Source organism: Microcebus murinus, chromosome 3 (assembly GCF_040939455.1).
Source record: "Microcebus murinus isolate Inina chromosome 3, M.murinus_Inina_mat1.0, whole genome shotgun sequence".
Lineage (NCBI taxonomy): Eukaryota > Metazoa > Chordata > Mammalia > Primates > Cheirogaleidae > Microcebus > Microcebus murinus.
Window position 1 is genome coordinate 77117551 of NC_134106.1, and position 16897 is coordinate 77134447.

Consider the following 16897-nt stretch of genomic DNA (forward strand, 5'->3'; position numbering starts at 1 on the left):
CTTGCCCGTGCATGTGTATTTTTAACATACATGTTTATTAATTATAGATTCACATGCAGTTATTAGAAATAATACAAAAGGTATATTTACTCAATTTCCCCCAATGTAACATTCTGCAAAAACTACGGCACAGTATCACAACCAGGATAGTGACATTGATAAAATCTACCTATCTCATTCAGATTTCCCCAGTTTTATTTATACTCATTTGTCTGCTTGTGCATGTATTTAATCCTACACAATTTTCTCAGCTGTGTAGGCTCACAGCTGTGTAGGCTTCCAGCACAGTCGAGATACAAAACAGTTCCACACCTCAAGGATGTAATATATTGCAATTTTATAGTTACACCCACCTTCTTCATTCTCCTCCCCCAAGCACAGGCAATCACTATTTTGTTATTCATGTGTAAAATTTTGTCATTTCAAAAATGTCACATAAATGGAATCATACATATGTAATCTTTTGGGATTGGCTTTTTTCACTCAGCCCAATTCTTTGTAGATTCATCCAGGCTGTTGTGTGTATCAACAGTTCATTCCTTTTTTTGCTGAGTAATATTCCATGTATCACAGTTTGTTTCGTCATTCTCCTACTAAAATACATCTGGGTTGTTTCTATCTTTTTTGCTATTATATACAGAGCTACTATGAACATTTATACAAAGGTTTTAGTACAAACATAAACTTTCATTTCTTTGGGAGAATACCCAAGAGTGCAACTGCTGGGTCATACAGTAACCGCATGTTTAGTTTTATAAGAAACCACCAAACTGTTTTTCCACTTACAAAATTAGTAGCAAGGTATGAGTGATCCAGTTTCTCTGCATTCTTGCCAGCATTTGGTTTTGTCACTATCTGGGGGTACCAGTGGGGGGCGGGTATTAATTTACATTTTTCTGATGGCTAATGATGTCAAATAGCTTTTCATGTCTCTTTTAACCATCTGTACAGCCCCTTCGGTGAAATGTGTGTTCATATCTTTTGCCTGTTTCCCAAATTAATTTTGGGTTTGTTTTTTACCATTGAGTTTCCAAAGTTCTTTGTATAGACCAGAAACTAGGTCCCCTCCCAGATATGTGGCTTGCAAATATTTTCTCCCAGTCTTTATTTTATTTGGGTATCTTTTTCATATGGCCAAGTTTTAAATTTAGCAATCTTCCTTTATAGATTCTACTTCTGGTGTCAAGTCTTTGATGTCAAGGACTCTTTGCCTAGCTCTGTACCCTGAAGCTTTTCTATGTTTTTTTCCCCAAAGGTTTTATTATAGTTTTACGGCTTACATTTAAGGCCATGATCCATTTTGAGTTCATTTTTGTATAAAGTGTGAGGTTTGTCTGTATGCTTAATACCATTTTAATATTTTTTGGTGTTCTTTGTTCCTAGTTTTTAAGGTTGTTTTTGAACCAGCTATTTAATCTTATTTTGTCTCAGTTACTTTTACAATACAGGGTAAGAAATAGTGTGGTGGGAGTAGAGAGTCAAAATGGGGGTGAAGTGGAAGCAAATAGTTCTGAGACTACTCAAAATTTGAAGTAAAAAACAAAAACTTGTGTTCAAATAACAGCTTCGCCCTCACTAGTCAAATAACCTTGGGAAAAGATTACATATGAAGCAGCATTCTGTCAACTGCAAAGAGCTGTAGAAACTAGCCTCTGGTGAGGGCCTTCTCTCATCCCACACATTTCTCTACTCCAGCCACAGGTAATCCACTTGACATGATGAGAAATGGCTGCTTTGGTTATAAAATTAGTTGTTATATTATAAAACTGACTACATAGAATGAGAAAACAAAGCCAGGTTTACAGAGAAAAATCAGTGAAAGGAAATAAAAGTACTAACTTGTATTGTATTTGGGTACTGGGATACAAGCATCATTCCTCCTGTCCCTAACTCTATAGCACAGTGGTTAAGAACTCAGGCTTTTGAGAGTCAAGTGTTTGGTTTTGAATTCTGGCTTTATCACTTACAAGTCACTTATTTGGTTATGTTACTTAAGCTTGCTGTACTTTAATATGCTCACTTGTAAAATGATCATAAAATTAGTACTTATCTCATGTATTTAAGAGTGTCTGGCACTTGGCAATACCTGATAAGTATTACTTGTATTTATTATTTTTCCATGTTTTCCAAATTACCTACAAACATATATATTTCTTTTGTAATAGAGGTACTTTATTTAAAACAAAAGATGAATCCTTCTAAGCTCCTTTCCTTTTTGCTCTTTCTTACGGTAACAGTAAGCTCACTCCTAAAATAATTTTAAAAAGAAGTTGGCAACCTACAGCCCATAAGCCAAATCCAGTTTACCATCAGTTTTTGCAAATACAGTTTTATGCCCATTTCTCCCATATTATTCTGCCTATGGCTGCTTTCATATTACAATGACAAAATTGAGTAGTTGTGACAGAGACACAAACTTTAAAATAGTAATAGCTGGCACTTTACAAAAAAAGTTTGCCAACCTCTGGCTTAGAAGATCAACTGAAGTAATGTCACAGTACCAATTTCCAGAACCATTAAATCCCTAAAGAAGAAAATTTGTGACCTAAAAATCACAACATGTCTTCACATGAAAAATAACAGAAAACATACTGGTGTACTGCAGTACAAATCTAACCATCCAGATCCAGCATCAGAATCTACAGGTTAAGGACACAGTCCCCAGGGAGACAGCCTTTATTTCACACCAGTTGCAAATTTGGAGGGTTCCCAGGCCACCTGCACTTCTGATGAATGAGCTACAAAGCTAGGGGCTTCCCATGAACCCCCTCAGGCTCAATAATTTGCTAGAACAACACATAGAAGTCAGGAAAGCACTATACATAAAGATCACAGTTTTATTCTAAAAAGGACAGAGGACAAGGTTTGGGAGAGATCTGAATGCAGAACTTCTGTGCCCTCTCTCCATGGATCAGGGCAAATCACCCTCAGGAACATCAATGTATTTACTAACCAGGAAGCTCTACTAAGCATAGGTATCCAGCGTTTTTACTGGGCTTTCATTACGTAGGTATGACTGATTGAATCATTGGCCACTATGTGATTGGAATCAGTTTCCTGCTTCCTTCTCCTCCTGAGAGGAGGCTAAGTTGACTCAAAGCCTCAACCCTCTAATTACATGGTTGGTTTTTCTGGTGAACAGCCCCCACCTTGAGTCTTCTCATTAGGCATAAACTCAGGTGTGATCTAAGGCGTTCATGAATAACAAAGGCACTCTCATTACTAAGGAAATTCAAGATTTAGAGTGTCTCCAAGACCAGGGACAAAGAGCAGTCAGATTCTTTACTGTGCAACTAGCTATGAAATATTCTTGCCAAGACAAAAAATTGAATCTGAACTAGATTTAGCTAACCATTTTTAGAAAATTCAAAGGATAGAGGAAATGTTAAATGACACCAAAAGGACAAAATGAGTCAAGCCTAGGATGCAGGAAATCCTATAGACAAATGTCCCAATTTAATCAACAAAACAATGGCAGGTGGAGACAGGTTAAAAGAGGCTTACAAGATACATCAACCAAGTGCAACATGTAGATCTTGTTTGGAACTTGCTTTGAACAAACCAATGCAAAAGGGAATTTCTGAAACAGTGGGAAAAAACTAAATACAGATCAACCAGATTTTATATGACAGTTAAGTGTCCTGGTTATCTATCGTTGCATAATAAACCACTCTAAAGTTCAGTGGCTTAAATAAACAATTTTTTACTACTCTCTCCTATTTGTTTGGGTTGATTGGGCTCAATTGCTTAGCTCTCACTTGATGCCTCTCCAGTGGATGCAGTCAGATGTAAGTTCAGACTGCAGTTTATCTAAAGGTTTAAATGTGCTGGTTGCCCAAGATGGCTCATTCACATGACGGGAAAGTGATGCTGGCTGTTAGCTGGGAGCTCACCTGGGCCTGCTGACCAAAAGCCTACATGCAGCCCCTCCATGTGGCTTCAGTTTCTCACATCATGGTAACTGTGTTTCCAAAAGAAATGTTCCAAAACAGAGAAGCCCAAGAGACCCTGTCAAGCTTCTTACAGTAGTATTAATAAAATAGCCCTTGGCCTGAAGAATACCCTCTATTATTTCATTTAGTGCAACTTTTCTGGTGACAAATTCTCCCCATTCTTATCTGTTTCAGAATGTCTTTGTTTCACCATTATGCTTAGAGGATATTTTCATTGGGTAGAAAATTCCAGTTTGGTAAATTTTTTCCAGTAAATTTTATTATTATATCATTATTTTTGGTCCCATTGTTTCAGTTTATAAGTTAGCTGTCAGGCTAATTCTATCTTCTTTGAAGGTGTTCTCTCTTTTTTCTCTGATTGCTTTTAGAATGTATTTCTTTGGCTTTGATTTTCAGTAGTTTCATTGTGCTCTGCTCAGACCTCCCTACAGGAAGAACTTGCCATTCAGCTGTGAAAATGCTGTTGGCTATAGCCTCTACCTGTATAGTACCTTGGGGTCAACTGCAGCATTTGAGGTAGGGCCAAGTTCTTTCTGGCTACTCCCAGCCAATGAATACGCCCAGTAGAAGCACTAGGGCCTGGTCACCCCCACTCAATGTGGATACTCTCAATAGGCAATCTTTGTTCCACAGCTCTCCACTGGGTTGGCCAAGATTCTACATCATAGTCTGTGGCTCTCCTTGCCCGATCCTGCTTCATTCCCTTCATTTTTCACAGGCAGTAGCCCTCCAATAAGTCTCCTGCACTCCTAACTGTCTCAGAATCTTGCTGAGACCTCAAACTGATATATACAATAAAGGATATCTTTTGGGGGGCAGTAGAGAAAAATTATAGTAAACAGCATATTTAACAGTGAAATGTTGAAAGCTTTATCTGTGGATGAGAAATGGGTCAAAGGTGTCCACTAAATACCATTTATATTCAAGATCTACTGGTTGAAGCTAGCAAAGTAAGGCAAGAAAAGAAAGTGTGATGGTTGCTTTTGGGTGTAAACTTGTAGAAATAAAATATAATGAACTTCAGATTATGATAGTTTATGGAGGCAGTTCAAAGCATCTAGAAATGTTATTCGAATCAATAAAAAATTTAGCAAGTTTTCAGGATACACAGCTGATATATTAAAAGCAACCACATCTCTACATTTTATGTTGAACCATATGAAATTGTCACTTTTATAGATCAATAAGGGCCAGGCACCAGCAATATGGTTCAACCTAATAACCACAAAAAAGCGAGTATTTTTAAAAGATGTCATTTGTAACACCATAAAAAAACATCAAAGACCCAGAAATAAATCTATTAAAAGATTTTCAAGAGCTTTATGCAGAAAATAACGAAATATTATGAGACAAATTAAAGACCTAAATAAGTGAAAGAATATACCGTGTTCTCAGATTGGCTGATTCAATATTGAAATTTTTGAAAATATTTTAAATTTTCTCCAAACTGATCTTCAGATATAGTGTAATTCTAATAAAGCCCCCAACAGTGTATATATGTGTAAAGCTAATTTTAAAAGTACATATGGAAGGCAAAAAGTTAAGTATAACCAAGACACTACTGAAGAACAACAACAAAGTGACAGGACTTGCTCTACCAAATATCAAAACTTTAAAAACTATAGTAATTAAAACTGTGATACTGAGATTAGGATAGACAAGTAAACAAAAGAAATACAATACAGTACCCAGAAAGAAACTCACAAATACACAGATACTTGGTTTATGAATAAAGTGTCACTGAAGAATACTAGGGAAAGAGAATGTTAGAGAATATTCAATAAACAGGCCTGGGACAATTGAATATAAAGGAGAAATAAAATCCTGACTTCATGTCAAAAACAAAAATTAATTCCAATTAGAATTGTAGCTATAATTGTAAAAGACAAAACAATAAAATTTTAGATAAAAGAAGATAATACTGGAGAATATTTTCATAACCTTGATACAAGACACAAAAAGTATCAATAGAAAATACTGACATACTGAACTTCATTAAAATTAAGAACTTCTGTTCATCAGAAGTCACTATTACATCAATCGAAAGGGCAATCCACCAAGTAAGAGAAGATATTTCCAATATATACATAATCAATAAAGAGCTTATGTAGTGGAATTGACTTTTGTTATTTGTGTGAGGTCCGAGTTCCAATAAAGAACTTGTATCAGAATATTTAAAGAATCCCTACAAAACAACAGAAAAAACAAATGCACCTCTACAGTAAAGTGAGCAAGAGATTTAAGAGATGTCACACAAGATGATATCCAAATGGTCAAATAAACAGGAAAAGTTGCTCGGCTTTATGAGGAATCAGGGAAATGTAAATAAAACAACAACAAGATGGAAAGTTGAGAGGAAGGGAAACACTTTAAAGTATTGCAGAGGAATTCCTTATGATGGGATTGTAAATTGGAATAACCACTTTGGAAAACTATATGGCATTATCTGTTAAAATTTAAGATATATATACCCTATGACCCAGCAATTGTACTCTACCAGAAACACATACAAATGTACACCAAGAGACGGCACTATTTCTAATAGTCAAAAACTGGAAGTAACCAAAATGTCCATAAACAGCAGAAATGATAAATTGGGGCATATCCATACAACATAACACTATTCAGTAATGAAAATAAATAACCACAATAACACTCAACACAGAGAATCTTAGAAGCATAATGCTGAGAAAAAGCCAGAGGGGGAAAAAAAAGGAATATAAACTGTATGAACTTCAAAAAACATTTGAAACTATAGTACTTAGAGATGTGTGTTCAGATGGTAAAGCTGTAGGGAAAGGAAATTCCCATAAAATTCAGAAAATGGCTAACTTTTGGGGGTAATAACTGGGAGAGAGCTTGAGGGGGAACTTCTGAAGGTGCAGGCTGGTCTTCAGTTTTTAGTTCTTAACCTGGGTGGTGGTTATATAGATGTTTGCCAAAAAACCCCACATTTTACACATCTATGTATCAATTATATCTCACAATAAACACTTTAAAGAAATAAATTAATCAAAAATTTAGACCTCCTTTATACTAAAAGAAGACTCATTATAGGGTATCTAATTAAGTCGTTAGAATTCCATTTTGTCTTAAATTCTGCATATGCTCTCAATTTGTGAACATTCCTCCAACATTTTAAAATTCTGTTTATTATTCTGGTAAGATAGTGAAAAAAATAGAGCTAGGCTTTTTCCTGGAATTTCTCTTCATTTGTTTACAAGAAAGTTAGATTAGGAAGCAGATTTAATGCTTGTAAACAGATTAATGCTTGTAAATGAAAGAGTATCTTTTGTTATTCCATTTTATAATCTTTCAAAGGAGCAGGTTAGGAAGAGCCAACTATTCTGATCAGTTAGAATGGGAATTATGGTTTGAGATACTTGATGAGAACATCCTACAGTGACAAGTCTTAATGCAGATTCCTCCTGTTGAGATGTAGATTCTTTAGTGTCTGTATCCATCTTAGGAATCCTTTTATCTTTATACATTCTATACACTAAATTTTAGTAGCCTAGGCAAACAGGAATGACAATGGCCAAAGCACCTAACTACGGGAAACATGGGCTAAGGGGATTATGATTTCTAATCATAACATAACATTACAACTGGGAACCTATGGAATGCTTCTGAGAGAACTGCAGAATGCATCATGCTGTGGAAAGAGTTCTGGAACTAGAGTTCTGGGTATTTACTGGATGTTGGATTCCTGCTCTAGTAATTGAATACTGAACAAATTATTTAACCTCTATGAATCTCGTTTTCCTTATCTTTAATAAATAAGTCTAATCTTTCTAGCAACTTTTTTATGGTTAGCAATTTTTACTAACTTATTATCAATTGATTTTGAGAATTAAAAAAATTACTGAGTCAAGCCACATGGATATAACATGAACTACAGATCTGGAAAGAAATGTTCTTAGGCAAAACTCACATTTTAAATAATGTAAAACAAGGTTGTTGTTTTGACACTCTCTCTGCTTTAGCTTAAATTTAATTTAGAGAAATGATATATATTCTGCCACAAAAATGCTACATGTACAATTTTCTGTTCTAATCATACCATAAGAAACCAGGAGTTATTTAAGAAATATTCAAACCTACCGGCAAATAATAGTCAGAAAAAGTAACATTTTGTCAAAATCAAAATTGCTGTCTCTGGGAAACATTCTTCAACATTAAAATGAACCTTCTTCAACATTAAAATGAACAACTATTCAAAAGGGTCTTATATTTAGCCTTTTTGGGGATATATATAATATACTACATACAGTATCTCAACATTAGACATTCTGCAGGAGCCTTAGAGAGGTTTTGTTGTGGCTGAGGTAACCAACTTATACTACCTGCCCTCAATATTTTTCCAGACCAAAAATACCTTTGCCATAGAATTCTGAGGTCTCAACCAAGCTTTTGTCTAAGCATTTGAACAGATCCAAAGAGTATGAGCAAATCACATTCCAGTCTATAAGCTCTTCCATGGCCAAGTCCATCTAGATATGGACTGGCAGCCTGCCTCAGCCAAAATACATGTTCCAGAATTTTCAAGACAGATTATCAACTTGCAACCTAGATGTCTAGTTCCTAATGGACACAGATCCTTCCTCAATCAATAACGAAAAACCACACTTAAGAAAATGTCCAGAAATTCAGTCCTGATGTGCCTGTCATTCAGATCCTGTGAACAACTATCTAAAGGGAGATATTTAAAACATTCATTCTCATAGGTTCTCCAAGTCTCACCCTGAAACAGATTAAAGAACCAGAAAAAAGAGATTAAGATCTTTTTTTAGTAGAGAAGATTTACAAAATTAGAGTTCATTATATTCAGTTTTTATTCAGTTTTAAAATATAAAAAGCTATACAAACACTTTCCACAAGCACTACGCAATCATTGCTTACTATAATTTTCTCAATATATCTTATGTAAAGGTAAGAATGATAAATTTATTTAAAATTTTAAAAGAAAAGTTTGTCTTCCAAAAGATATTGTCAGAGAAAAAAATTTCTTAAAATTCACCACTTTTTTCATGTTCTTTTTGTTTGGCTTAGTGCATAAAATTTAAATCTAAATTTATACTAATGGAAATAAAAATCTTATTCCATCTCCCTAGTATAATCATTTTCTCTATTGTCTTGACTTAATTTTTAAGTTTTACTTTCCTGCCCTTATTATTACATGTAATAAAGAGAGTAACAATTTTATACTTGGAGTGGACTGGATTCTAGTGCCAGTTCCATTACCACAAAGTCATGGAATCTCAGGCAACTTTCTTAACCAAAACCTTGGTTTCTTCTGAATATAAAATGAATAAAAAATTATCAGTCATGCCACCAAATAGCATAGTACTTGAAAAATAAATGTTATCATTACAAAGGTGTTAAGTATTAACAGACACAGAATATGATAAAAGTTTGGAAGAAAGGAGAAAACACGTAACCACATAAATCAGTGTGTTAGTTAAGATGGTTGTTACTATATTGCTGAAATTCTAGAACTGATTTTTAGCTGGAAAGACTGAAATAGGTTTCATAGTGATATCTGAACTAGATCTGAAAGGAAAAACAAGATATTTATCAGATTATACTTTCTAATTTTATGAATAATAGATGGTAAGTGCAAGTATGAGATAAATGCAATCTATACCAGATTTCCCGGAAAATAAGACAGGGTCTTATATTTATTTTTCCTCCAGAAAACACCTAGGGCTTATTTTCAGGGGATGTGTTATTTTTTTTAAGTACGGTACAACAATCTACATTTATTCAAATATAGTTAAGTTGTCTTCTCTGGAACATCATCATAACTCTCCAAACCCCAAATTCCATCCTGAATTTCTTGCGACTCTATATCCTTTAGAACCATTGGCCGAGACCTGACAGGGGGAGCCGACCTTGGTGGGTCTGCCCACAACTTTCTGGTCACCTCTGGGATAGTAGCTGTCACGATGGGGCAGATGAGAAGGGCTGCTCATCTTCTTTACCACTCCGAGACGAAATGCATGGGTTGTGCAGCTACGCTGCGTAGCCACGCCTATCAGTAGGGTCTTATTTTGGGGGTATATATTGGAGGCTATATATTTGGGACCTTATATTGCCCAAAGGCTTAGAAATCCTGCTAGGGCTTATTTTATGGGTAGGTCTTATTTTCGGGGAAACACAGCAGTACTTATACTGTCTGGAGAAGTTCTCTTCCAGTTAAATATTTTGAGGTCCTACATCTAAATTCACACTCAGACAGCTTACCACAGACTCCATGCTCCTGATCAGCCCCCATACTCTCAGCACCACAGGTACACACACTTGCTACATAGTCATGCTTTTCTTACTTACAAGCTTTAATACCATGATCACTAAGCATTTTAAAAAAGTATTTAATCTAAAAGATAACTCACATAGCTAAGGTTTTTCTATTACTAATGACTCTACTGACCCATCTACAAATAAAGTTCATAAAATATATTTCAGAGAAACCAGTTACATTTTTAAAAGAAAAATAAGTCACATATTATTCAATGCTTAACACTGAAATAATTCTTCAATTTAAAAAAGTTACCTGTAGTAGCCCTCCATCATCAAAACGCAATACTTCTATTATGCTCTCCGACTGAATGAATGCTGTGAAGAAAACAAAATATATTATCACTTACAGGAACATAAATTTGACTTTCATAAAATCTTTTACCTTGAAGTTAATTAATATAATTTTCAGTTTAAAAATATGCATTGTTTGATGGTGATAGATAAAAAGGAAAATATGACTAAGACTTCAGGATTTTAGCAACTATGAAATGCTTTACAATGAAACAATTTAATACCATAGCAAAGTAGTTTCAATAACTCAGAGGCTATGTAAATCACCTTTAAAATATCTATTTCTGCTATGAGAAAGCACAAAAGAGTCAAATTCAACTAGATGCAGCTAATTATTTTTCTAATAACACAAGAAAATATCATTAGAGTATTATATTCCCCCTCCCCCAAAATAAGCAGCTGAAATTCTATATCATCTGCCCTTTTGAAGGGATGATATGACCTGGGATCAATAGTCAAAAGGGACTAAGTAGGAAGTGGGCAGGGAAAAGAGCAACATTATTCTGATCCAAGAAACAGAACAATGCAAAGATAAGATATTTAAAAGCTAACATAATTGTACCACACAATCTGGCAATCATACTCCTAGTGTTTAGTGAACTGATTTGCAACTGTATGTCCTCATGAAAATCTGCACACAACTCCTTATAGCAGCTTTATTCGTAATCACCCAAATCTGGACATAATCAAGATGTTCTTCAATGGGTGAATGGATAGTCACACTGTGGTACATCCATTCCATGGAATATTAGTAGAAGAAAAGGCTATATACTATATGATTGCAAGTACATGATATTCTGGAAAAGGCAAAATTATGGAGATGGTAAAAAGATCAGTGGTGGCTAGGGTCTTGGGGAAGAAGGGAAAGGATGAATAAGTGAAGCACAAGAAATATTTTAAGGTGTTGAAACCATTCTGTATGAAGCTGTAATGGTGGATACCTGACATGATGCCTTTGTCTAAACAGAACTTTACAACAAACACCAAGAGTGAATATAAATGTAACATATATTTTAAAAAATGTTTAGGAGATGGGGGGATCCCAGGATAGAATGCAGAATGTGACAAAAACAACCTTACTGAAGTTGGAGGGGAGAGTGCTGACCTAAGTAACTCTAGAACCGAATGTAATATGTAAGACTAAAGGTAAAAGAAACTATATACACACTGTACTCTAGTTCCCGTGGAGATGTGGGTTAACAATTCTGATGCCACTACACACGTACACTGGAATTGAACAATTAAATACATAGATGGTGGGAGCCAGGTTTCTCACTGTTGGAATGTGAGTTTACATAAAAACAAGGGTAAGAGGCAAGAGTGATTCATATGGTAATGTATTAGAGTTGGTGATATCAGTATGAACTTATGTTTAGCAAAATATAGATTACATACATATGCGAATATTTACAGATGTGTGTACATACATGAGTTAGTATACATATGGATTTACTTGCTCTGTCACCTGAGATGGCCTAGAAGCAATGACACACCAGTAACAAGAACACACCTATCACCCAGATCTTTAGTTCTAATACTATTTTCCAATAAAAGGAATCAGGGCTTCCTAGAGCAATGGCTGATTCCTGTATAGGGGCATGAAATATACTAGATGAACTTGCAGCATCTTACAGTGCCAAACAGTAAAAAAGTACTAATAACAAACCAACCTCCCCCAACCTACATTGAGGGGAATGTGGAAAGGGAAGGAAGAATCAACAGAAAGAGCTCCCAAATGACCAACTAGAAAAATTTCAGCAACTAGTACTGAATTATAATCCAAAGTATACAGTAAATATCCATGAGCCCATACTGCTAGAAATTACTGAACAAATAAATAGAGAAGAAGAAACAAATCTCTCAGGTAGATGGATTCCAAATAATGTATGTAGAGACTCTGCTATCTCTAAGGTGGAACATAACTCCCCACTCCTTAAGCATAGGCTACATATTGTAACTTCCTTCCAAGAATATAGTATAGAAAGGAAGAAAAAAAGAGTTACTTTACAGTGGAGAAACCTGGCAAAACTTACCTCAGGCAGATGATCAAGACCAATGTCAGCTGTGAAAAGTTATACTGACAGTATGTACTCCTGACATAATGTATTAATAGTAAAAATGGCATTTTACCTCTGTGGTTGAACCCCCAAATCTCTTAACTCCAGTTTAATAATGAAAAGAACATCAGACAAATTCCAGTTGAGGGATGGGGACATTATGTAAAATACTTGACTAAATATTCCTCAAAACTGTCAAGGTCATCAAAAACAAAGTGTGAGAAACCATCGCAGATAAGAGGAGCCTAAAGAGACATGAGTCTAAAGAGACATGTGTGAGAAACCATGTCAAAAACAAAGTGTGAGAAACCATCACAGATAAAAGGAGCCTAAAGAGACATGAGCCTAAAAAGACATGTCTACAGTCATGTAGACATGACTGTAGACATGACTTAAGTACCATATTACGTTTATGGTACTTAAGAAGGGATTCTAGAATAAAAAAAGGAAACTGGGTAAAAACTAAGAAAATCTAAGTAAAATATGGACTTTAGTTAATAATAATGTATCAATACTCATTATTTTTTAAATGGTACCATACTACTGTAAGATATTAATAATAGGAAAAACTAGGGGGGTAGGACATATAAGAACTCCATACTATCTTTGCAATTTCTGTATAATTCTAAAATGTAATGTTTTTTTTAAAAACCATGAAACAATGATATTTCATTTGGCTTAATATGGAAGTCACTGACTCATATTTGTTGGTCTTTTGAGAGTTAGGGAAGACGCTGACTGTCCTACCACATGTACTTGGCTGTGTTAATATTACTAAAGCCAAAAGTCAAGCAGCAGAGTGGTATACTAGCTAATTCAACTACACTGGTTAGTTGGATGGTGTCCTGCCTGCCTGCCAAGCATCCCTTTCCCCTTAGTTTAGTAATCACATCTGATTTTATTTTGGGTAACCCCTGCCCTCTATGTCCCATGTTCTTCTTTGACCACAGTGCCAGCCCGCTCTGCTTCTGCCCATCCCCTACAAGATCTTAGCACACAGAGAACATTCAATAAATATTGAAAGCATGAATGAAGTCTCACCTTTTTGCTCAGGTATAATAAGCACTGCCATTTGTACTCTTTGATGCAAATGACCTTTACTGGTTATGTTATCTCTAGTTCTAGCTTGTAGTGGAATTTTAAAACTGAGATCAGAGTTAATGGCTCTAACACAATTACTGACACAATACATTTGGAGTGCATAAGAACGTCTTCAAATAAAGTGATAAATCCTTCTGAAGAAAGGACTATGAATGTAAAAGGCTCTGCTCAGCTCATCCAGCTCATTCTTCATTTTCTCTCCCAACCTTTTAGCACAAACTAAAATTTCAAAAGATTCAGAAAGTCTTTTTGTTATACCATACTGAAGGCAAATTTGATGTAAGAACACAATAAACTAGCAAGAATTAACTGAAGAGGCAGATGTTCACAATGTAAGAGATGAAAAGTAAGAGCCTCTTAGAAGCTTTCAATCTAGTTAGCAGAAGAAACCAACAAGAAATAACTGGAAATCTACTATATTTGATGGCTGCTATTAGAATTCCAATTTAACAACCATTGCATAAGTTCCCACAATCAAGCTAGATCAAACCTTTATCTGATGAGAACTTAACTAAATAAACTTAGTAATATAATTTGAGTGTATTGCATTTTTAATTAGGAGCTTTTAAAAAAAACATTAATTGTATTAGCTGAAAAAATAGCAGCAGCTGATTTTATAAAGTCATAAAAGAAAAAGTGTGTTACATATCATCAGCTTTCCTTAAAAGATGTAGAAATAAATAGGATTTAATTCTGGCATAAAACAAATTAGGATATTTTGCTTTAAATGACCAATTATAATAACTTTAAATTGTATGCCTAGAAAAACAGAATGCCAGATATGCACTAAATGACTTCATGTGTTAAGTTATTAAGCTATAAAATATAAAAAGTAACCAAAGCAAGTCAAGTTCCCACATTTCCATATCTCTAGATTCAAAACCACAACTGATAGCTACTTCCTCTCCTAAAAGTATTTTGCCTTATTTTATACTCTTAATGAACCAAACCTTCCTGATGTTCTCTAGTTCAAGCATCAACCAAGTATAATAGAAATAAAAATAATTAATTATTGATCACTGTTATTAAACTTCAAACTAACTCTACGACACAGACATTATTGATCCCATTTTAAGATAAACAGTCACAGTGAATTTATGCTCATCAAGAAAGTAGTTAAAGATGGACTATGACTCTCAGCAATGAGAGTCCAGAATCTATGCTTCTAAATCCATCATTATTTACTTTCAAAATAAATTCACATAATCTTCATGACTTACAGCACCTTCAAGGAACCTAGTTTTTAAAATTAGGCATATATTTCTGACAACAAGGGAGGAAAGGAAGATAATGAACAAAAGGGAGTCATATGTTTCTGGCTTTTATGATTCTATTGATATTTACTTTGTAAAGTTGAGCTCAGTAAGATCTACTTTAAGTTTCTCATAACTGACCCACATCACTATGATGGTTGTAACAAAGCAATTTATAATTAGGATAAAAATCGCAATGTGCCAGCTGTTTCAAAATAGAAATATTCGCTTTCATAATACAATTTCAGAAATTGAGTTTGTTTGCTTCCCTATTTCACTTAATAAAAAATGACATTTTAAAAATACAAATATCTTCACTTCAAAGGCATATCTTCTCTATTGTAATTAGTTTTTGTTTTTTCTTTCAGGTGGAGATTTTTTTCTAAATATTGCAACTGATGACTAGATATAATCTGCCTATTTTAGTACATCTTTTAAAATAATTCACGAAAACAACACATTATAAATTATTAGTAGAAATATGCTATGTTGGGGGGAGTGTTATCAGGCATTAGGAACCTAGGTCGTCACTTTCTTGGTGCATATAACCTCACTGTGACTACTGCTTTACCTTAAAAATGGGATCAATATGTCTGTGTCATAGAGTTAGTTTGATCCTGCACAAGCTGGGACTAGTAGGGGTACCTGCAGCACCATATAAAACAAGCAGACCAAAATAAGACTGCAAAGGCTCTGAAAATTAAGCTGTTACTGGAACCACAGCCCACAACAGGAGGTCAGAACCTGTGTGTGATAAACCCTAAAAGGCTGACTGCTGGCTAAAATAAAAAATTTAAATATAGTCATGTGCCACATGACAATGATTCAGTCTATGATGGACCATATATATGATGGAGGTTCTATAACATTATAATACCAAATTTTTACTATACCTTTTCTATGTTTAGATGCATAAATACTTACCAGTGTTATAACTGCCTACAGTATTCAGTACAGCAACATGCTGTATAGGTTTGCAGTATAGAAGCAATAGGCTATACCATCTAGATTTGTGTGAACACATTCTACAGTGCTCACTCAGTGAGGAAATGGCCTAATGAAGCATTTCTTAGAACGTATCTCCATCACTAAGCAACATGTGAGGGTAGTGCCCAAAGTCTCCAAACAAAACAGAACAACCCAAGTGTCTACCACAGAAATGAATCAACAAAACATGGCATATACATAGTAGGATAATATTCTGCCATAAAGAAGAATGAAATTCTGATATGTTACAATATGGATGGACCTTGAATATACTATGCTAAGTGAAATAAGCTAGACAAAAGGACAAATATTGTAATTCTACTTATATAAAATATCTAGAATAAGCAAATTCAGAAAGAAAATAGATTAGAAGCAAATTCAGGAAGAAAGTAGATTAGAGGAGACAGTGGGGAGTTGCGGCTTAATGGTTACTGAGTCTCTGGGATAACGAAAAGGTTTTGGGAATAAACAACGGTGATGTTTACACAACACTGTGAATGTAATTAATACTACTGAATTGTACACTTAAAAATAGTTGTAAATGGTGAATTTTACATTATGTTACTTAAAAAAACTATAGAGTATCTAATTAGACAAAAAAATTCACAACAAAATATTAACAAATTGAATCTAGCAATGCAGAAAATTACAAATCATGACCAAGTGATTTTTATGCAAGATATGCAAGACTGGTTCCAAATTCAAAAACTGATCATTGTAATTCATCCCTATCAACAGGCTAAAGAGGAAAAATACACAATCATATCAACTGACACAGAAAAAGGATTTGACAAAAGCGAACACCTATTCATGATAAAAACTCTCAACAAGATAGGAGAAAAGTAAAACTATCTCAACCTCAACCTCTAGGTTATGTCTCACTTACTAGTGAAAGATTGAATGTACAGGCCTTGAGACTGGGAACATGTCAAGGATGTGGCTCTCATCACTT

General features: G+C 34.6%; 1 protein-coding gene across 2 annotated transcripts in view; it reads right to left on the reverse strand.

The window, feature by feature from the left end:
- Nucleotides 1-16897, reverse strand: part of TMEM131 (transmembrane protein 131) — a 197051-nt gene that overhangs the window by 135262 nt on the left and 44892 nt on the right. For both annotated transcript variants that reach the window (XM_012786961.3, XM_012786962.3), the window contains exon 2: nucleotides 10510-10571. In XM_012786961.3, coding sequence (XP_012642415.1) covers nucleotides 10510-10571 — 62 coding nt within the window. The remainder of the gene's footprint in view (nucleotides 1-10509; nucleotides 10572-16897) is intronic.